The following is a 23,530-nucleotide window of genomic DNA, read 5'->3' as shown; positions in this document are numbered from 1 at the left end:
TGAATTGGCCACTCAAGTATGTTTTTAATTTGTTCTCTTCCTCTTTCTTTGTTCCTTCTCCTTCTCCCTTCTTCCTTTTCCCTTACCTCCTCTTTTCCTTCTCTCCTTCCCTGCCTCTTCCTCTCTAACCTATGCCTATCCACATCTCCCTGAGAATATGAGCTTAGTATTTATCTCTACATGTGTTGCTGTGTCTCCCATGAATATTCAAGTTGCTTCAGTGTGATGAGGGGTATCTCAGCATTTTCAAGGTTACGTGCAATGCCACCTGGCCATGTGGTTTTAAGCTTTTGATTCATACCTCAGTGTTGCCAAGATCAGTATTGCTACCCATCATTTAAATTCTTTTCTGCCATCATTTTTAAGACTCACAAGTGAAGCCAAATTCAAGAATTAAAGTGAGCTACAGAAAGGGCTTTTGGCCATCAGGCCTGAGATGAATGGTGCAAAGATCTTGGTATCAAGCTGTGTTCTACATGTTCTAGATGCTACTCTTTCCATTTGTTACATTCTGGGTCCTATGGGAACCCTTCAAACTTGAACACTTCCTGAGTAAAGGTAGGAATGAATGGCACGGAAGTCCTCTAATGCCTTTCATTTAGGAATTCTTTCCCCTCCCCACTCCCCAAATCTCGTTGCCATTAGGTGAGTTCAACACTTTGAATGGGTTGCCAAGGCACATTTTTGAACTTAGGGCCTCTGTTCATGCAGCTCTCCAACTCTAGGTTCTGGCTTGGTTAAAATTTTACAACTATCGCAAACTAAAATGTCCAAATGGGAATGTAGGATAAAGGACATGGTACTAAATAAAAGGTACAAGTAGTTTAGATCCTTGTTTATAATTTGATAAGGTATTTTACATAAGTTTAATGAATTTACAAGGTCTTTTTGAGAAGAGAGTTCCAGATGGCAAACATGTGCAAGGAATTTGGGCAAACACAGTTTTGGCAAGAATATTCTGAATTTTGTAATCAGTGGGAGGAAATGAAATGCAAAGTTAATAATCTACAATTATCGGTTAAAAAAAGTATATTAATGCATTTTTCCTCTCATCATCCTACCTTCTCTCCTCCACCAATTCCCACAAAGAATTGACAAGATGAAGTGGGTCACCTTTATTTCCCTTATTTTCCTCTTCAGCTCTGTTCATTCCAGAGAAATCTTCCGTCGAGATGCACGTAAGAATCTTTTTATTCATGGTTTCTTTTAATGCAGAAAGAGAGGCTAAATGAGGATTGAACTTTTGGGGATTTTTGTTACCATTTTTTATATTTTCCTTTGGAAGTGAAAAAAATCATCAGGATGGTTGTATCTATACAATGTCAAAGAGGTTATGTTATTAGTCTGTCTAATATTGTCAGTGGGCTAGACAGGATAGTTTCTGTAATCTTCTTTTGCAGTTGGAGAAAATGTAGCCACTATGACTTACTAAAGCTGTAGAATCCCAAATACAGAAAGGGAACTTACTTCTCCCATCTCCTCATCTAGGACTTCATTAGCTCTGCCCCAGTATACAGAAATCTAGAATCATTAGATAAATTTTATAATTAGAATTTGGGTTAATAGCACTTGCATTTCAAGCAGACATCTCCTGACTCCTCTGCTGGAATTATAGAAGAACTAATCCTACTTTGGCAGCTAGGTGATTGGAGTGTTGGGCCTGGAGTCAGGAATATCAGAGTTTGAGTCTGACTTCAGATGCTTATTAGTTTGTGTGACCTTGGGCAAGTCACTAAACCCTGTTTGCCTCAGTTTCCTCATCTGTAAAATGAGAAGGATCAGGAAATGGAAAACTATTTCGGTATCTTTGCCAAGAAAACCCCAAAAGGGGTCACAAAGAGTTAGATATGACTGAAAACCAAACAAAAAGCCAAAATTCCTACCTTAGATTTGCGGGGGGAAAAAAGAAAATGTAAAGTTCCAATGATGGTTCAAGAAATACCATCGTCATCCAACACTTATCTTCTACCTAGATTTTCCTGTTGGTTGAGGCGCCATCTTTTGAGTCAGATGGAGAGATAAACTATGCCCAGATTGAGGAGGGGTTCTTCACTTGGTGGTTTAAAAATTTACATATAAATAAATGTTCTTTGTTTTATTTCTAGCTAAGAGTGAGATTGCCAAACGGTACAGAGATTTGGGTGAAGAGAATGTAAAAGGCTTGTAAGTATAATTATTGAAAATTTGGGTTCATTTTTTATGAGTATGACATGATCCCTTTATACCTTGTGTAATGGGTTCTTTCCACCTCTTTCACCCATCTTTCCAAATGGAACATATTCAGTTGCTATTGGTTTCTGGCTTAGTAGCTAATTAAGGAATTTGTCAATATCTCCTGTATTAAGCCCTCATGTCACTTATGGCTGAGAGTAGGCATCCCAGATTTCCACATGGTCACCAGGGATGGCAGCTGAGCATGCTCTATGGGAAGTGCAAGGACATCATTACACTTATATGGTTGCTTTAAGGATCTCTCCTCTGGTGGCCCTTCTCAAGGGACAGAGCAGCTCTATAATACAATTCTTTTGGCAACCTGTGGATGGAATATAATATGATCATGAAGCTCCAAAGTGCTATAGCCATCAAAAATTATTTAGAAATTCAAAACTTAGAAAAGAGTCCACTTTTGAAAAGATTTTATCTTACATCTTGTTTAAATCATACGCCATCCTGGTCTACGGAAGGTCTAGAGTCTTGACCTTCAAAGGCACTCAGTGAGATATTGAGTTGCATGGAGGCACTTAGAAATCTAAAGGAGGACATTCTGTATTGACCTAGGTAGGCTCCAGTCTATTGGTCTGCCATTGATTGGAGGGAGAGAAAGGGAGTTGCTAGGAGTGGAACAATTTGGGACTAGGTTTGTCTGCTATCTAGCTTAGCAGCAACCACTGGACCATTTTCTCTCTGTGAGCCTTCATGAAGGGAGGCCATTTGTATTGCCACAGGAATGCTACTGAGAAGCAACACAACACCTCATGTTATACTGATGTGCTGCTGGTGCTGATGCATAGCATACAGCAGACACTTAATTATATTTTTGGAATTAACAACAATAGCTAGCATTGACATAGTGCTTTAAAGTTTGCAAAATGCTTGACAAATATTATCTTATTTACTCTCGCAACAGCCCTGGGAAGTACGTGCAATTGTTATCCCCATTTTACAGATGAGCAAACTAAGGCGGATGGTGGTTGAGTGACTTCCTCTGGTTCACATGCCTAGCAAGTAGTGACATAGTGTCAGAGGCAGACTTTGCACTCCAGTCTTCTAGACTTAAGATTCTAGATGATGAATTGAATTGAATTCAGTTGCTCAGTGATTGTCTTACATGTAGTGGGTTACCTCTACATAGAACTATTTGGGGTGTTGGGGGGCAGCTAGGAAGATCCTCTCTCCCTCCACACAATCTTCACCCACTGGCTAATGCTTGGAGTTCTACCTTAAGACTTGATCTCATTTTTTCTTTTTTGGTGAGGCAATTAGGGTTAAGTGACTTGCCCAGGGTCACACAGCCAGTAAGTGTCAAGTGTCTGAGGGTGGATTTGAACTCAGGTCCTCCTGAATCCAGGGCCAGTGCTCTATCCATTGTGCCACCTAGCTGCCCCGATCTCATTTTTTTTTAAACTGTAAAAATACAAATGCCTTTGGGGTAAACACCACTTTAAACTTATCAGTCACTTAGCAGATAGTGGGACTGAAGCTTCTGAGAGCAAGATTTGTATGAGGAGAGGAAATGGAGGCACTAGGGAATGGGGAGCCTGGAGTGTGGGTCAGACAAAAGGAGCCAAGAAGAGGGGAAAGGGAGCATCAAAAGGAAAGGGCTGGGATTCTCTCTTCTTCTGAGGTTGGCTCTAACAAAGTTCACATCATAGGCAGCCCTGGACCTGGATGGAGGCAGAAAGATCTGAGTTCAAATCAGTCCTCAGAGACCTCCTAGCTGTATGACCATGGGCAAGTCATTTTGGGGGGACAAGTCATTTAAACTCTGCCTTAGTTTCCCCATACATAAAGTGGGGCTAATAGTAGCACCTACTCTGTAGGACTGTTGGAAGGATCAAATGAGATAATATTTGTAACATGCTGAGCACAGTGGCTGTCACATAGTAGGTAGTCTACAAATGCTTGTTCTCTCTTCTGTCCTCCTTTGTTAGGAACAGTGAGAAAAAGATAATACATAGTGATCCTCATAGAGTGAATGAATGAAAAAGAATACATTAAACCCTGTGCTAAGAGCTGGAGGTACACACAAATAGAAAAGCAAATCAGTCTCCCTTCTCAAGAACCCATCTGGGAGAATGCAGCTATAAGGCAGATGGGAAAAAAGATCCCATGGTCCATATGGTACAATAGTAAGGCACATGGTAATACCTCTTCTTTAATGACATTTTCCAATGATAAAACCACTTTCTGTTTCTGACATTGAGTCATTTGACATTGCCAAGGGCTCAAATGATGAATATTTTCTTTTCTGGGTCTTCTGTAGCTGTGACTGGAACTGTGGCTACTGAAAGAGGTGGGGGCTACTAGCAGCCATAGCTCATCTGTGCAAGAATCCATCTCCTTGGTTTTTTTTTTGGGGGGGGCAGGGCAATGAGGGTTAAGTGACTTGCCCAGGGTCACACAGGTAGTGTCAAGTATCTGAGGTCAGATTTGAACTCAAGTCCTCTTGAATCCAGGGCCACTGCTTTATCCACTGTACCACCTAGCTGCCCCCATCCCCTTGTTAATAGCTGTGGGGATACCAGACTAGAAGCAAGACATGTGGTTAAAGGGATACTACTAATCCTAGGGCTCTTGAGTGCAGGGTCCTGGACTTTCTCCACCTGGGTGATGGTAGTCCCATGTGGCATGTGTCACCACTGTCTCTCCCTCAGAATGCCTTGGTACTTGCTCAGGGCTTCTTAAACTTCTTCCACTTGTGTCCCCTTTTTGCCCAAGAAATTTTTACCCAACCCTGGGTATATAAGTATATAAAATAGGTATCCAAATCAAACATTTACTGTCAAATTTTTCATGACCTCTCTATTCAGTTACATGACCCCATATGTGGTCGTGACCCACAGTTTAAGAAGCTTTGCTCTAGCCAACCTGGGGGTGTTGTGAATCCAATTGGATCTTCAGAATAGTACATTTTTTTATAATGGGGTTTTGTTATATTTAATTTTGTCTTTGCTTTTAGTAACCACAAGAATTCTTTGTTTTAGAGTTTTGATCACATTTGCTCAGTACCTCCAGAAATGCCCATTTGAAGATCATGTAAAATTAGTGTCTGAGGTTGTGGAATTCGCAAAAGGTTGTGCTGATGATGAGACGGGCGAAAATTGTGGCAAATCCCTTGTAAGTATCAACCCTGTAGTGGAGTTTGATCTTCTCTCTCCATTTCATGTCAGATAGGAGATCAAAGTCAATAGTGATGTATCCCACCAAGAAGCCCATTTCTCTCTTTGGTCCTAGACTTCTCGCCCAAACACCAGTTTAGTACTGATTCCTCTCATTTAAAAAATGCAAGGAATTGTCTGAACTGAGAAAGCCAGATAACTGGAGAGGAGCAGAAGATTGTTAAGGCAATTGCCTTCCCTAACTTCTTGCCTCCTGAGTCTTGGTCCACCCAAATAAGAAAGTCAAGTATGCCCAGAGCTTTAAATGGGTTGATGACTAACCACCTATTTTTTTTTCCTCCTAGCACGAACTTTTAGGCGACAAGTTATGTAAAGTGGCAAGTCTTCGGGAGACATACGGTGAAATGGCAGACTGTTGTGCTAAGCAGGAACCTGAGAGAAATCAATGTTTCCTGAGCCACAAAGATGACCACCCAGACCTCCCTAAAATCGTAGCCCCTGAACCTGAAACTTTGTGCCAAAATTTCCAGGAGAATGAAAACAGAGTATTGGGATAGTAAGTGCGATCTGAAAATGCATGTAGGGGCTGGTTGGCCAATGAAGGAGCTCTGGCATAGACCATAGACCATATATACTAACTGTGTGGGACTAAGAAGGAAGGGAATAAGCATTATGAAGCACCTACTGTGTGTCAGACCCTGTGTTAAGGGGTTTACAAATATTATTTTATTTGGTTCCCGCAGCAAATCAGGTAGATGATGTTATGATTCTCATTTTATGGATGAAGCAACTGAGGCAGACAGAGATTGTGTGACATGCCCAGTGTCACACAGCCACTAAGTGTCTCAGGTGTCTCTTCCTGAATCCAGACCCACTGCTTTATCCATTGTGCCATCCAGCTGGCAAGGGCAAGTCATTTCACTTCTTTGGGGCTCAGTTTCCTCATCCATCAAATGAAGGGCTTGGATCAGATAGTCTTCGAGCCCTTTCTCCCTCTAGAATTCTGTGGTCTCAGTGTCCCTGACAGGTTGGCAAAGACCATTACGTTACTGAAAAGTGGTCCCTCTGCAGAGTTAGAGGAAGTTTTCTCACTCAGAATTTCCTGTGCTCAGAGCTGGACCTAGCCTTAGGGTAATAAGTAAGGGGAGTAGACCCAGAAAAAGCTGAAAACATTTATAGCACTTTCATCAGTGTGGAAATAGCATCCAGCCCTGAGTTAGCAGGAATAACTGATTTCCATATGAAGATGCTGGGCCTTGGTGAATCACTTCCTACACATAGCCTTCCTCAAGCCTTTTGTTGCCCTCTTCAGGTGTGTATCTCTTCAAACCTCAGCTGACTAGAATGGGGGTGGGGGGGCTTTTACATCACTTGTCCCAGGCCTTGCTGGTGGTTGCCCTCCACACACCAATTCCTAGTTAGAGCTGGAAGAATGCTGATGAAATCACACCCCCAGATTGGAGGGGGAAGCAAAAATCAAATCGAGTTAGGTTCAGTTGGAGGAGTAAACTGCTATCACCTGGTTCTGGATGATGTAGGTACAAGGTTCAGGACATTTGTATTCGTAGTGACTCAGAAGTGACCACTTTTCTCTTTGCCAATTTTAGTTACCTGTATGAGGTTTCCAGAAGACACCCATATTTCTATGCTCCAGCACTCCTTGCCTATGCTCATCAGTACAAGGAGGTAGTGAGAGCATGTTGCCAGGATGCTGACAAAGCCACATGCCTCAATGATAAGGTATTCATGTGTGCGCGCGCGCACGCGCGCGTGTGTGTGTGTGTGTGTGTGTGTGTGTGTGTGTGTGTGTGAAAGAGAGAGAGAGTGAGAGAGAGAGAATGAATTGCTGAACATGATTGCTGACCTGGATCCAAGAAGTCCCATCTTGGTTACTATGATCATTCATTAGTATCAATTTCAGTCTTGACCCTTGCTTGAGAGGCAGTTTTGTACAGTAGAGAAGGCCCTTGGGCTGGGGTGGGGTCGAGTCAGAAGGCCTTGAGTTGAAGTCCCTTCTCAGATGCTTATTAGCTGTGTGATCCTCTGCAATTCACTTAATTTTTTCTGGTTTCAGTTTTCTAATCTGTAAATTGGGGGGATTGTACTTGATGCACTTTGCGATCCTTCCTTTGTTCTTCTTCAGGACTATTCTCACTTCTGTGAAGGGCAGTGAGATAGAGTCTGACTATAGGTTGTTTAAACTTTCTAATCCACTCTGTCATTTCAGTATTTGTAAGAATGCAATTGAGAACTTTCTACATCCTGGTGTCAGCATTGCACATGTGTGTATGAGAGTGTGTGTACATGCATGTGAATTTATATTTGTGGAAGAATTTGGAGTGGACAGATTCTACTATAGGCAGAAGAGTGAGTTCTGCTGACTGATGATATTGGGAAACATTAGTAAGATTAAAGATGCAGTTGACAACATAGTTTTTTGTTGCTGTTCAGTCATATTCAACTCTGTCTCATTCTTTGTGACCCCATTTGGGGTTTTCTTGGCAAAGATACTGGAGTGGTTGGCCATTTCCTTCTCCAGCTCATTTTGAAGATGAAGAATTGAGGCAAGCAGGGTTAAGTGACTTGTCCAGGGTCACACAGCCAGTAAAGTGTCTGAGGCAAGATTTGAACTCAGGAAGATGTGTCTTCCTGATTCCAAGCACGTTACTCTATCCACTGGGCCATCTAGCTGCCTGATGACATAGTTGGCCCTGGGCAAAATTGTGAAGTGGGTGAAGTTGGTCCTTTTGGTTGCTTTAGGCTCTTTTCCATGCCTCAGGAGGTATTTAGTACCCTTATTCCTACTCTTCACTCTCCCAAGTACACCCCCTGCAATAATATCCATGAGTCTACTCTCCCCCCAAAAGGCTCCTTCCTTACCAAAATACCCCCTGTCCTCTCTCTTCCTTGTCTCTTTGACACCATACTCAGTCATATGTCCTCTTTGAAAAATAATATTGTAAAGTAATTCACATTAAATTGTTAATGCTTGAATTCTGTTATCCTAAGAGTGTTTTCCTTTTAAAAAGAGGATTCTGAGAGATACAGTTCTTTTACTCGAAGGAATGAATCTCTAATAGTGAAAATTTAAGACACATAGTACGCCAGTGAAGGAGATGTTTTGAATATGAGATCTTTTTTGATCCCCCTCAACTGGCATATATCTTTACTTTATTCCCAAGTTAATTCTGGTTAGTAAATAAACAATTTAGCTTTGATAGCTATTGGAAAAAATATGCCAAATACGTTTTTTGGGTTTTTTTTGCAGGGCAATGAGGGTTAAGTGATTTGCCCAGGGTCACATAGCTAGTAAGTGTCAAGTGTCTGAGTCCAGATTTGAACTCAGGTCCTCCTGAATCCAGGGCCAGTGCTTTATCCACTGCGCCACCTAGCTGCCCCACCAAATACTTTTGAAACTCTCTTTGAGAACAACATAAATTATATAATTTTTCAAATGTGGAGAATATATCCTACTTAGCAAAGATAAAAAGCTAGTCCCATCAGGATGTAGAATGTTAAAGATGTTATAATGCAGATAGGAGCACAGACTGGGAGCTGGGAGTGTGCTTGCAGATCCTTATAATTAATAATTTCATCAATGCATAAAAGGAAATACATAGGATTACAAAGGAAACTAATAATATTGAAATACACTTGTCAATAAATCTTTTTCTCCGTCACTCTCTCATTCATGGAACCCAGGGTAAACCCCTCAAATTATGAGGAACATATCAAACTAATTTGTGAGGACTTTGTGAGGAAATTTATTTTTGATGTTAATGAAAACAGAAAATTATTTTTGAAAAAGTTGATTTCTTCTTCCTACAGATCTCTGCTTTAAGAGAAAAAGTCTTAAGTGCAGGTGCAAAACAGAGATTCCGATGCTCCAGTTTGGAAGAGTTTGGCGAGAGAGCTGTCAAGGCTGGGTAAGTCTCTAAGTTCCTTTTGCCTAAAAACCTTTGTATTTGTTGAAGAAGCAAAGATGGAAAAAAGCCCAGGATTCCAATATCCATAGCTATTACCATGGTTAATTTCATCACTTCCCAAAAAATTGCCACAAGTGAAATTCAACAAAAAAGGTAAAAGGTAAAATGAGGCATGTTCTCCAAGCAAGATAACATTTTATTATTCTACTTGACAGTTGAATGGGTCTAGTGACTGCCTCAATTAGTCAAAAGACAAAGAATTGAAGATGCAATTCTTTTTTTTTTTTTTTTTTTGGTGAGGCAATTGGGGTTAAGTTACTTGCCCAGGGTCACACAGCTGGTAAATGTTAAGTAAGTGTCTGAAGCCAAATTTGAACTCAGGTACTCCTGTATCCAGGGCCAGTGCTCTATCCACTGCGCCATCTAGCTGCCCCTGCAATTCATTTTTAATTGATATCTTTTTTGTTTGTTTGTTTATTTTATTTATTTATTTTTTAATTGGTGAGGCAGTTGGGGTTAAGTGACTTGCCTAGGGTCACACAGCTAGTAAATGGTCTGAGACCAGATTTGAACTCAGGTCCTCCTGACTTCAGGGACGGTGCTCTATCCACTGCTCCACCTAGCTGCCCCTCTGCAATTCATTTTTATAAGATTAGAACAAAGAACAGAACAGAGTAGGTGATATCATGGGGTTGAAATTGATACAATTGGGTAAATGGCTGAGGTGCAAGTAACAGTATGATTGATTGGAAGTTGGAAATGAGGGACTAGCAAATTCCCCTTCTTCCCTCCTGTGACTAAGAAAAGTTCATCGTTTGAGTCCTCCTGCAAGGTTAAAAGATAGTGGGGCAGACTTCTTTGGATAGTAAACCAGACATCCTTGAAGGAAAGCTTCCTTTGTGTACACCCTCATCCCCCAAGGATAGCAGAATTCCTTGCGGCAATAATAGAACAGTGATTAGTAGGAGAACTAGATTTCTAAACTCAACTCATTACAGGTCAGTGTATTTGTGCACTAGATTTGGAAACAAATTTGTTATGGGACAAAATCAATTAACTGTAAATCGAATAATTAAAAACGATACAAAATAAATGTAATTATCTCAGAATTGAAACTTTGCCTTTTAGTTTTTGTAATAAAAGTGGCAGGCATTTCTATTCCAGTTTTATAAGTAAGGTCTAGAAATGTTTATCCTCTGACTTGGAATATTAGAGAGGATTTTGGGGAGGAGTTTTCCCACAACTCCACTTTCACATCATCTCTGATGTAGTCTCATTCAGCCCAGATAAGTCCTGATTCTCTTTTCGTTGTAAAAGTATCCTATACCTTGGGCTTGACTACCCCAAATAGCTCACTGTAGTGGGGTCCCTAAAGTACCCCATAGAGTGTTTAGGTAACCATATTTATTAAGTGCTTAGAATTTTCAAAGAGAGTGATAGATGTATCTCCTGCCTTCTAAGACCATAAAAATATAGTAATGAAGACCACTGTTAATACTAAGGATTGAATAATCCTCTTTCCCAAAAATAAATGACAAAAAAGTATGGCAGAGTGTATAGAGTGTTGTCCTCTGAGTCAGAATGACCTAGGTTAAAGTCCTAAATCTAATACGTAATATAGGCATATCACTTCACCTTTCAATGGCCTAGATAATTAAGATTTAAAAATTTTAGATGAGTTGCATTGGCGAAGAAATTGAGGCAGACAGGGGTTAAGAGACTTGCCCAGAGTCACTAAGTATCTGAGGCTGGATTTGAACTCATATTCCTCACTCTAGGCTCAGGTAGTGATGGAAGTAGGGATGATAGTTCAAAGTCAACACTGATGTATTTAGCTGTACCTCCTAAATACTTTCTATATGTCAGCTTCATTCAAGAATTTCACAGCAATTAAATAATTTCCAGGAAATTTTCATGTAAGTTTTAAATTCTAATAATTTATCCCTTGTCAATTTTCTTCCTAGGCTCATTGCTAGGCTAAGTCAGAAATTCCCTAAGATTGAATTTGCTGAACTTCATAAAATAGTGGATGATCTTGCCAAGATTCATAAGGAATGTTGCCATGGTGACCTGCTGGAGTGTGCTGATGATAGGGTAAGTATTTATTGGTATTAACCCATATTGTTGTTATATAAGTTTCCCTATAATGTACCTGAGGTTTTTTTTTACCCAAATTTAATAAATTTAGAATCAGAGGGATCATAATGAATAAAGTTGAATCCCTAATTTCTTTCAAACCTTAGCTCAGTCTGTCAGCCAGCCAGTCAACTGGCATTATTAAGCACCAACTGTATGCCAGGCAGTAGGCTAAGTTTAAGTGCCTCTCTTTAGAGTAAGCCTTTTCTGATCTCCTCAGCTGCTTATTTCTTCCAGGAGAAAATTGTCATGTATCGACTTGCATATATTACTATATACTTATGCATATTTTTTTTATCTCTCTGGATGGAATATAAGCTCTTAGAAGAGAAGCATCTTTTGCTTTTGAGTTCCTGGGACCTAGCATAGTATCTTGGAAGGCACTTAGTAATTACATGCTGCTTGATTAAAAATAAGGGAGGTCAAGATGGTGAAATACAGTAGACAAGGTTTCCTTCTAGTGTTCTTATTGTTTCTCTCCTCCCATACCTGTGTTTTGAGACACTTTCCCATTCTCTCTGACACCATGGGTCCTAGAACCTTCAAGCTCTCTATTACTTCCTTCACCAAAATTAGTTCTTAAAAGGATCATTATTATTATTTTTGTTATCTTGGAAAAAAATTAATTGAGGCTAAGGTAAATATGGCTGCTAGCCAGTTGGTCAGACAGTCAATAAGCAGTTATTAAACACCTACTTTGCGGATACAAAGAAAAGGTAACAATAGTCCCTGTCTTCAAAGAACTTACATTCTTGTGGGAGGAGATAACATGCAAATAAATAATGAATATGCTAGATAGAGGCAGAGTACATGTAAGGTAATCTGAGGAGGGAAAGCCCTTGCAACTGGGGTACTTCTTTTTTTTTTTAAATAAAAGTATTTTATTATTTTCCAGTTACATGCAGAAATAGTTTTCAAGATTTGTTTATATAAGATTTCAAATTTCAAAATTTTCTCCCTCCCTCCCTCCCCTAGACAGCAGGCAATCTGATATAGGTTAAATATACATAATAACATTAAACATATTTCTGCATTAGTCATGTTATATGAGAAGGATCAGAGAACAAAGGAAAAACCCGAAATCAGAAAACCAACAGCATCAAAAACAAAAGAAATAGTATGGTCCAATCAGCATCCATATTCCACAGTTCTTTTTTTTCCCCCCTGGATTTGGAGAGCCTTTTCCATCATGAGTCCTTTGGAACATTCTTGTTCTGTTGGATTGGTGAGAAGAATCTAATCTATCACCAACTGGGGTACTTCTTCTTTTCTTTTTTTTTTTTTTTGCAAGGTAGTGGGGGTTAAGTGACTTCCCCAGGGTCACTCAGCTAGTAAGTGTCAAGTGTCTGAGGCCGGATTTGAACTCAGGTACTCCTAAATCCAGGGCCAGTGTTTTATCCACTGCGCCACCTAGCTGCCCCCCTTTTTTATGGGGTACTTCTTAATCTATCTTAAAGAAAGCTAGAAAAGCTAAGAGGCTAAGGTAAAGGGGACAGAGCATTGAGGCCTGGGAGACAGTCAGTGTGAAGTAGGCCAGTGTCTTTGAATGGGAGTTTGTGGAGAGGAGTAAAGTGTAGGAAGATTTGAAAGGTAGGAAGTGATCAGGGTATGGAGCACTTCAGGTATCAGTTTATATTTGATCCTAGAGGTTCTAAGAACCCACTAAGTTCACTAAGTAGGGGACTGACATGGTTAGATCTAAGCCTTAGAAAAATCAACCAAGTGGAGGATGGAGAGGAGGGGGGAGAGATTTGAAATGCAACCACATACTGAAATGCAGGAGAAGGGAGGGAGAATGACCTGGGGGAGGTGGATAAAAACCATCTGGTTGGGTTGAACTTCCAATGAAGCCAATGAATGCAGGTGGTAGGGGAAGGGCCTGAAAATGGCAGTGAAGGGGCAAGGAACCGCTCACACCTCCATTCTCTCTTGGCCTAATGTCTGTGTTTGGGAGGGGTGAGGGTTGGGGGAGGGAACAGAGTCAAAGAATGAGGGAAGAGGCATCCCATTCTGGAGAGGGTGGATAGGGATGAAATGTCTTCAGGGGAATGTCAGTTTTCTGAGGCTGAAGGAGGTTCAGAGGAAGTGATCTATGTGAAGGATGGTTTATCAAAAATAGGAAGGGTCTACAGGGCATTCTAGAAGGAAAAGGCAGAGTTGGTTGGAGTCCTCAGACTATTGGACCCATGTTGAACTATTTTTATCTTACTGCTTGTAGGTGGCTCTTTCTGACTACATTTGTAAGAACCGTGATTCAATCTCCAGCAAACTTGGAGAATGCTGTGACAAGCCTGTAATAGAGAAGAGCCAGTGCATTGGTGATTTGGAGAATGATGACATTCCTGCTGACCTCCCTAACTTCCTTGCTGAATATGTAGAAACCAAGGACGCTTGCCAAAACTACAAAGAAGCAAAAGATCTCTTCTTAGCCAAGTAATTAAACTTTTGTTTTGTTTTTTTGTGGGGCAGTGGGGATTAATCAACTTGCCCAAGGTCACACGGCTAGTAAGTGTTAAGTGTCTGAGGCCGGATTTGAACTCAGGAACTCCTGAATCCAGGGCCAGTGCTTTATCCACTGCGCCACCTAGCCACCCCTAGTAATTAAACTTTTAATATTATTCTTATGTACCTTTCGTATGCCCAATACCATTTACCTGAGAGACTCTACTTGGTTCACTTTTGTAGAGCTGTTGGCCACTTCTTTCCAGTTCCTCATTCCATGCCCTATTCCTCTCTGAAACCTTGTAGGCAGAAATAGAGACAAAGCTTTTTCATGTTTTCTGATGTATTTAGTCATGGGATCCAGGCCAATGACTGTAACTTTAGCTTAATTCTACCTCATCTTTGATTCCATGAAACATATTCACTCTTTTTTCGAGCTCAAAAAGAGACAGATGATGACGGGCAGTCATAGTTGCCCTGCTTGGCCCAGATAAAGCAGGTCATTTTGTACATATGCTTGCTGAAGGAGTTTAATGACCTCAAAGTCCATATAGTTCTAGAATAACCTACTTTGTGGCCTGAAGGCTTGATGAGATTTTCATTCATTTAGTAGGGAAGAAAGGGAAACTTCACATTGTCCCCTGTCTGCTGAGCTCTTCTTTATCCATCCATGCAGCCAGCTAACTACCCATTCATTCATTTACTCCCATTCATTGGACAAATATTTGTTGAGTCCATATTACACTCACTGTTCTGACCAAGGCACTGCAAGGAATACAAAGAAGTATAAGATAGAATGTTAACATTCCAGGAATGTACAAACCAATTGAGAAGTTGATAGTATTGTCTTATAAACATGATGTCCTCTGGATTCAGTGATATGCCGTAATATACTATAGGATTGCACACAACTGATTTCTTGAAAAAAGGAAAAGTTAATACCATCCGGTGAATCCATCAATACAAAGACCAATAGATGAAGTTAAGTCTAAGTATTTTAACTCAGAATTTTTTTGTTGTCATAATTTTACAACATAGAATCTTAGGAGACAGGAATAGCGCTAGGGATTGGTCCTGTGCCTTACCATGCTCACATCTCTTTCATCTTCATTTTTAAGCTATTTGTATGACAGCGGAAGAAGACACCCCGAGCTTGCTGTTACCACACTGCTAAAGCTTGCCAAGGACTATGAAAACACACTTGAAGAGTGCTGTGCCACAGCTGACCCTCCCACTTGCTATGCCAAAGTGGTAGGTTTCTCATGAGAAAGAAAAAAAAATCAAACTACATTCCCAAGGATGCTGTGTGCTAAGGATTGCATGATCTGGAACTGATAGTACATTGTGTGTATATATATATATATATATATATATATGTATTTATGTGGGTATGTATATGTGTATCTATGTATATATACATACTATACAACATATATATGTGCATATGTATGTGTATATATTTATATATATGAAAAAAAGGGGAGTAACATGAAGGCTAATTGGACCTGTCCTTGTGACTCATTTCATTCTGGGCCTTCAAATCAGGTTGTTATGAGCAATGGTTAAAAGAACTAAGAAGAGCTGCCGTAGAGATGGGAAGGTTACAAATGGCATTCTTTCATTTTAGAACAGGCCTTTGACAAAGGAATAGGTTTTGTTTTTCTCCATTTCCACTGAAGACAATGAGAAAAAGCATTCTGAGAGGTGCAATTTAAGAGACCCTCAATCTAGGCATACAGAAGAATTTCTGAGTTTTCCTGAGCATGAGGGTCACAAGGCATTGGAATTAGAAGGTCCTTGTATAGAAGTCTTGAAAACTGTTGTTTGATATTTTAGGTGTGCCTTTGCAAGGAATTAAGTCAACTGGAGGGAATGAATGTTGAGGGCTAATTCTAAAATGATTTCTAAATTAGGTATAATCAGTGAAAAATAGTAAGCAATATATGTAATATGTCTTCAAAGGACATACTATAAGCACCATTTTAATCTCTTTCAGGCCAACGATCGGGCAGCTGTAATTGAAGAAAGCAAAAATTTACTCAAGGAAAACTGTGCTCTTTTTGAAAAAGTTGGAGAATACGGTTTTGAAAATGCGTAAGTGGGACTTTGTGGCTTGATCAGTTTTGTTTTTTGTTTTGGGGTGAGGCAATTGGGGTTAAGTGACTTGCCCAGGGTCACACAGCTAGTAAGTATCAAGGGTCTGAGGCTGGATTTGAACTCGGGTCCTCCTGACTACAGGGCCAATGCTTTATCCACTGTGCCACCTAGCTGCCCCAATCAAGTTTTAATATTTAGGGTTCAATAGGATAGAAGGACTGTCTCTCATAAAAGGCCATAAAACACAAAATCTGCAACTTTCCTTTTCAAAGCTCCCTGAAACCCTCTGGTTCTTTGAATACTTTGGGGCTGCAACTGAAGCACTTGGGTTATTCACTGGGTTACTATTACTTTTATTTATTTATTTATTTGCAAGGCAATGAAGGTTAAGTGACTTTCCCAGGGTCACACAGCTCATAAGTGGCATGTGTTTGAGGCTGGATTTGAACTTAGGTCCTTCTGAATCCAAGGCCGGTGCTCTATCCACTGAGCCACCTAGCTGGCCCTGCTATTACTTTTAGACTGAAGCACCAAGGGGCAGTGAAGAGAGCACTGGGTTTGGAGTCAGGAAGACCTGAGTTTGACACTTGGTTCTGACCTGACTCTGTCACTTACTAGCTGTCTGATCTTGGGCAAGTCACTAGATTTCTGTTTCTTTCTCTGTAAGATGAGGGTGTTGCATTCAATGGCCTCCAAGATCCTTTCCAGTTCTAAATCTATGAACTAGTGTTGACATAAGATTCTTCAGCAAGGGAAGTTGAAGCTTGAAAGATGATATGATCAAATGCTAAAAAACTATGAAAGGAAACGAGCAAAGAATGCTAGACTGGGTTAGGCAAATATGAGACTTGGGACACTGTTTGAAATATAAACAAAATGGTTTACAACAAATAAAAAGATTGACTACTCTTTGTAATGGAGAGTAAACTTATAGAATATCAAGAGGTGGTAGAAACTATAGAGTTGGGGGCAGCCAGGTGGCGCAGGGGATAGAGCACCGGCCCTGGAGTCAGGAGTACCTGAGTTCAAATCTGGCCTCAGACACTTAACACTTACTAGCTGTGTGACCTTGGGCAAGTCACTTAACCCCAATTGCCTCACTTAAAAAAACCCAAAAAAAACTATAGAGTTGCATAAGTTCAATGTTTAAGTAAGACCCATGTATGACAGATTAATATTAGGGAAAACTGGAATATTTGGGAAACTTCCATCACTTAAAATGTGATCATCACTGAGGGGAACATAAAATGTTCTCTTCACCCCTATGCAAAACACAGTATTGGGTAGAATGATCAGTGACAGAGTCAATGACAGTGGAGGGCCGGAGGGAGGAAAATGGAAGGGCCATATTGACTGCCAGGGTTGGTCAGTTTAATGATATCGAGGTGACTCTAGGTATTTGTTGCTTGACAAGTTTATAATGCCATTGTTGTTGTTATTTTACTAAAAAGTGATTTTGTCTGACTAAAAACATTTGGAACATTGTCATTACAGAATGGTGGTCCGTTATAGCAGGAAAGCACCTCAAGTGTCAACCCCAACGATTGTCAACCTTGCACATCACTTAGCAAAAGTTGGCTCTAAATGCTGTAAAGCCAGTGACGAAGAGAAAATGAGCTGTGCTGAGGGCTATGTGAGTTTTTCCTCTCCTCTCCTCTCCTTTCCTTTTCTTTTTTTTTGTGTGGCAATGAGAGTTATGTGACTTGTCCAGAGTCACACAGCCAGCAAGTGTCAAGTGTCTGAGGCCGGATTTAAATTCATGTCCTCCTGAATCCAGGGCTGGTGCTTTATCCACTATGCCACCTAGCTGCCCCTCCTTTTCTACTTTAATACTATTTTGTGAGGATTTTTTTTTTAGCGAGGCAACTGGGGTTAAGTGACTTGCCCAGGGTCACACAGCTAGTAAGTGTCAAGTGTCTGAGGCCGGATTTAAACTCAGGTCCTCCTGAACCCAGGGCCGGTGCTTTATCCACTGTGCCTCCTGGCTGCCCCTCCTTTTCTACTTTAATACTATTTTGTGAGTTTTAACCTTAAGATGGCAATAAGCAAATCTCTGGCAGAGGAGGGCACTACATAAATAGTGGTTACTCCTCCTCTTAAGTAGAGCACCTAAACCCCCTAAATCAAAATCTCTTCCTTGATTTATTTTTCAAAACCTACACTTAGAAAATTCTAATTGTTCGTGGAACGAAAGCTTAAAAATTCAATGACTCAAATGAGATTGAGGCAATGAATAGGGCTGGGCTTCAATAGAGCAGCTTCCTTTTGTCTGTTAAACGTGTTCACCCTACCCTACAGTTTGATGAATTCACCTGATTTTTTCTTTTTTTTCTTCAGCTGGCCATTGTGATTGACAAACTGTGTCGCCTGCACGAGAAGACACCAGTGAGCCCCAGAATCACCAAATGCTGCAAGGACTCCTTGGTGAACCGCAGACCCTGCTTCACTGCCTTGGGAGTTGATGACACATATGAACCCAAGGCATTTTCTGCAGACACATTCACCTTCCATGCTGACCTATGCACACTTCCTGAAGAGGAGAAACAGAACAAGAAACAGAGGTAACGAGTGTTGGGTCTCCTGCTTTTCTCCAACTGATTTGCTTCCTCCTTGAGGGGAAGACTGACATTTTAGTGTGAGCGTGAGCTAAGTTTTCTGCTAGTGAGAGTCTGAGGCAGTGTTTGAACTCAGGTCTTCCTGACTTCAAGTGCAGCAATGTATCCACCATGACACCTAGCCACTCAACCAAGTCTACTATTAACCCTAAATAGATGCAAATAGAGAGTTAGGTCACTATCTGGTGGGTCTGTCATTTTAGATAATGCATACGAAAGGAGCATCTCTTTGGTTAGATGTGATGAAGCCTATTACAAGATGTCTAGGATCCCTGAAGGGGAGGGCAGGAAAATGTCCTAAGGAGGCCCTCATGCCTTCAAAAGGATGCTCTTTTTTCACATCTTTCTCCAAACTTCAGGCTACAATGTCAGTGTATTCCCTGTGATTTGTGAACAAGAGCTAAGGGCAAATGATCCATGGTTGGCCAACCTGGTTGCTCCATACATTTCATGCCCATTTCTGTGTTTTCTTTCATTCCAGTGTACTTGCAGAACTTGTGAAACACAAGCCCAAGATGACTGATGACCAACTCAAGGGTGTCATTACTGAGTTCTCTGCATTCGTGGAGAAGTGTTGCAAAGCTGACAACCAGGAAGCCTGCTTTGCTGAAGATGTATGGACTTCTTTTTCTTTTAATGCATCTGTCTGTGGGAATTCTTGGTGACACCTCAAATGGGGGCTTAGTCAAGAATACTTGGGTTTCTTACTTTAGCTTCCTACAAAGTCATCACTGGCTATTTTGGAAACAAGAGTCTATTCCCTTTTCCCATTTGACTAAAGTATTCTTATGTGTCCAATGAATGTTTCATTTTTGTTGGGCACTTGTAGTTTTCTTTTACTTGTCAAATGGTTATCAGTCTCCCCTGTCACATATGGGTCAGGTTGAATGAAGATCATGAAGATCATACATGTGTAGCATTTGAAGAATGCATAAGATTTAATAGAACTCCTTTAGTTGGCCATTTTTTTTTTTTGTGAAAAGTACCAATCTGTATCCCAGCCAGATCTGAATGCTTATGCTCAGGTGGTAAAACACCCCTAGTTTCTCCCAGTCACTGAATCTAGAATCTTAGAGTTGGAAGGGACTTCGGAGACCATCTAGGTCAGGGATTCTTAACCTTTTTTCTTTATTGGACCTCTGGCTGCCTGGTGGATCCTATGGATGCCTTCTCAAAATAATGTTTTTGAGATTTCAAAAAATAAAGCACACATGAATGTCAAGGAAACCAATTATATTGAAAAACAGTTACCAATACTAAAAAAAAATTAAGAGCCCTTGATTTAATCCAAACCCTATCTGCCCAAGAATTCTCTCTCTTCCCCACCCAACAGTTTATCATCTAAGCTCCACTTAAAGACTTTGAGGTAGAAGACTTCATTTTTTTTTTTGTGGGGAAATGAGGGTTAAGTGACTTGCCCAAAGTCACACACAGCTAGTAAGTGTCAAGTGTCTGAGGCCGGATTTGAACTCAGGTCCTCCTGAATCCAGGGCCAGTGCTTTATCCACTGCACCACCTGGCTGCCCTGACTTCACTACATCTCTCTGTAATGTCCATTGCTCCTCCAGGTTTTGCCATCATCTAGGGTCCAGCAAAAGAAATCTAATCTCTCTCTCTCTCTCTCTCTCTCTCTCTCTCTCTCTTTCTCTCTCTCTCTCTCTCTCTCTTTCTCTCTCTCTCTCTCTCTTTCTCTCTCTCTCTCTCTCTCTCTCTCTTTCTCTCTCTCTCTCTCTCTCTCTCTCTCTCTCTCTCTCTCTCTCTCTCTCTCAGAAGAGACTTTCCTATAGTTTTAAAACCAGATGACTATAGAGATAGGCACCTTGTCCTTTAGAGGAAATCTAACAGTCAAGGATGTTTATACACATCTTCCCATACCCTTTCATAGGGATGTTTTTGGACATTCAAAGGCAGTGCATAATACTCAGAGCCCCATTTCAGGGACCTTAGGCTTGGGCTCTCTGGAATCTCTTTCTTACACATGTGTGATTTCTTTGCATGCAGGGTCCCAAACTGGTTGCTTCAGCTCAAGCTGCCTTAGCTTAAACACCAGACGGATAAGCCGCCACTAGCATTTCAGGTAACTCTCTTTGGATATTTCATTGGCAATAGGTTGCTATGTTAAGTATCTGGGATTTCAACTTTGTGGGAGTACTCTTCACTGACACATTTCACAGCCGATGGATATCTTGGTCTTAGTTGAGTTTAAGTGACTTGATAATAAGTGTCAGATGTGGGGTACTAGTCCAAATCTTCTTGACTTGAAGTCCAGAATTTTATGATCTATGCCATGTTGCCTGGCATGTGGGCAATACTGAAGCCTGAATTTGGCTCTATAACACTGGGTCGTTATAGTCAAAGGGGCTGCTGGTCTTTGAGAAATCACTCCTCTTAAGATGGAGGCTGAAGGGAACTTGTTTTGTACTGAATCCTACTATATTTGACATGGTGTAGTATTGTAATGAGTATCCAAGGCAGGCATATGTGAAATCTATGCAGGATTTTTCACCTCAGGAAGAAAGGACCTATTTAAATTTCCGATCTTTATGGAATATACAGATAGGCACCGGTTTGAATCCATTACTGCTTTCTACCTTGTTTTGGATAGGTTCAATCAATTTTCTCTCAAATAAGGAGAGGAAGGGAGACTATGGGTATAAAACATTATGTATAGAATTAGACTTAGTAAGTGTGTTAATTTGGGTAAACTTTGTTTTTTAAATTACCCACATAAAGAATGTCTCTCCAGGAAGTGATGGAGGGAGAATTATACTGGGAAAAGTAGGTGATGTAAAAACAAAAGAAATGTTTTTTTTTTTTCAAAAAGGAGGGGGGAAATATGAAACTATTATTTTTGTTTAATGATTTAAAAAATAATTTTTATTGTGTGTATCATTTGATACAGCAATACCACTACTAGATCTATATCCCAAAAAGATTTTTTTTAAAAAAGGGAAAAGGACATATTTATACAAAAATACCCATAGCAACTCTTTTTCTTGTGGCAAAGAATTGGAAATTGAGGGGATGCCCATCACTTGGGGAATGGCTGAACAATTTTAGGTATATGATTGTTATGGAATATGATTGTGCCATAAGAAATGACTAATATTGAAATATGTTTTGGATGAGTATACCTGTATAACATATCAAACTGCTTATTGTCTCAGGGAAGAGTAAGGGAGGGAAGGAGGAAAAGAATTTGGAACTCAAAATTAAAAAAAAAAAGAAAGTTAAAAATCATCTTTACATATAATTGGGAAAATAAAATAGTAGGATATTTAAAAATCATTTTCACTTAACATATCTTTTTTGTTTTCTAGTTGACTAATGGAAGAAGACAGAGACAGAATTGAGGACCCACAATTTATCCATCAGTTTTGTTTCTCTGTTGGCATCAAACCAACAGAGTTAAGAAAATTTTTTTTTTATCCTTCCCCAGTGTTTCAATAAATAAAAAAGACAAGCATAAACAATCATGATGGTGTTCTATGACTGATCTTTCCATGGTGTGTGATGATCACTTGTGCCAGAGGGTGTTACCCTCTTCAATCTACTGGTGCTTGAATTAGACTTTGTTTCCCACATTAAATAGTTTTCCCCAGACTAAGATCCCCAACTTCATACTTGCAAATTCATGAAAATTAGGATTAATTTTGAATGGGTTTAGGATATGAACTTTGGGATTCTTTTTCCTTTTTAATTTCATAATATGTCTAAATAATATCAGGGTGAATCCTGGGACCTGGGTGATCAGTGGGGAAATTCTAGTCACTATAGAAAATGTGGCAGAAGTATAAGGTTATGGCATGGATATTGCAACTAAATAATTAGGGACAGACTGGATAAGGGGTTTGAGACCCATACTAAGGGATCTAAGCTGAGGTTATGGTGATAGCTAGACAGCTAGACAGCTAGACCCCCTTTGTTTACATTTTAAAATTTTAATTCATTTGATATTCTTGAACTTTTGTTCTTCAAAATGAATTTTGTAATATTTTTCTATCTTAACAAATTTTTTTTGGTACTTTAATTGGGATGGTGCTGAATAAATTGACCAATTTATGTTGAATCGTCATTTTGATTATATTGGTGTAGCCTATCCATGAACAATTAAAATTTCTCCAATTATTTAAATATAACTTTATTTGTATAAAATATTTTTAAAAATTATGTTCATATTGTTTTTGAATTTGACTTTGTAAGAATATTCCCAGTTATTTTATATTGTCCATGGTTATTTTAAATGACATATTTCTTACCAACTCTCCTTACATGGCTTTGTTAGTGATATGTAGAAATATTGATAATTCATGTGGGTTTATTTTATATGCTGCTACTTTGCTACAATTATTTTTTTCAACTACTTTTTTAGTTGAATCTCTAGGATTTTCCCAAGTATACCATCATATCATCTGCAGAAAGAGATAGTTTTATCTTTTCATTGTCCATTCTGATTCCTTCAATATTTTTTTCTTCTCTTGTTGCTATTGCTAGCATTTCTAGTACAATATTGAACAATAGTGGTGATAATGGGCATCTTACTGAGAAGGCTTTTAGCTTATCCCCATTACAGATAATGCTTGCTGAAGGTATTAGATAGATGCTTATCATTTTAAGGAAAAATCCATTTATGCCTGTGCTTTCAAGTGTTTTTTTTTTAATAAAAATGAGTCTTGGGTTAATTAAAAGTCTTTTCTGCTATGTTTTACACGACTGAACATTTATAGCTTATGTTAAATTGCTTGAGTTCTTAAGGGGGTAGGGAGGGAGGAAGAGAATTTGGAACACAAAGTTATAAAAATCGATGTTACAATTTGTTTTTACATGTAAGGTGAGGGGAAATTCTAAATAAATAAATAAATAAGAAAAAAGAAAAAAGAAATGCTAACAAAAGACTTTTTCTGTACCTATTAATATAATAATATGATTTTTGTTGGCTTTAATGTAATCAATTCTGTTAATAATTTTTCTTAAA

General features: G+C 39.6%; 1 protein-coding gene across 1 annotated transcript; it reads left to right on the top strand.

Moving 5' to 3' along the window:
* The first annotated feature begins 1,030 nt into the window (after positions 1-1,030).
* Positions 1,031-22,031, top strand: ALB (albumin). Its single transcript, XM_043973308.1, has 15 exons — positions 1,031-1,178; positions 2,106-2,163; positions 5,205-5,337; positions 5,684-5,895; positions 6,947-7,079; positions 9,168-9,265; positions 11,230-11,359; positions 13,620-13,834; positions 14,962-15,094; positions 15,840-15,937; positions 17,435-17,573; positions 18,278-18,501; positions 19,037-19,169; positions 20,557-20,632; positions 21,876-22,031. Exons 1-14 carry the CDS (start codon positions 1,100-1,102, stop codon positions 20,596-20,598), a joined length of 1,827 nt encoding a protein of 608 aa, XP_043829243.1. The 5' UTR covers positions 1,031-1,099; the 3' UTR covers positions 20,599-20,632; positions 21,876-22,031.
* The last annotated feature ends 1,499 nt before the right edge of the window (positions 22,032-23,530 follow it).

The sequence above is a fragment of the Dromiciops gliroides genome, chromosome 6 (genome assembly GCF_019393635.1).
Source record: "Dromiciops gliroides isolate mDroGli1 chromosome 6, mDroGli1.pri, whole genome shotgun sequence".
Classification (NCBI taxonomy): Eukaryota; Metazoa; Chordata; class Mammalia; order Microbiotheria; family Microbiotheriidae; genus Dromiciops; species Dromiciops gliroides.
The sequence above is the reverse complement of the archived record's forward strand: the minus strand, read 5'-3'. Positions and strand labels throughout refer to the sequence as shown.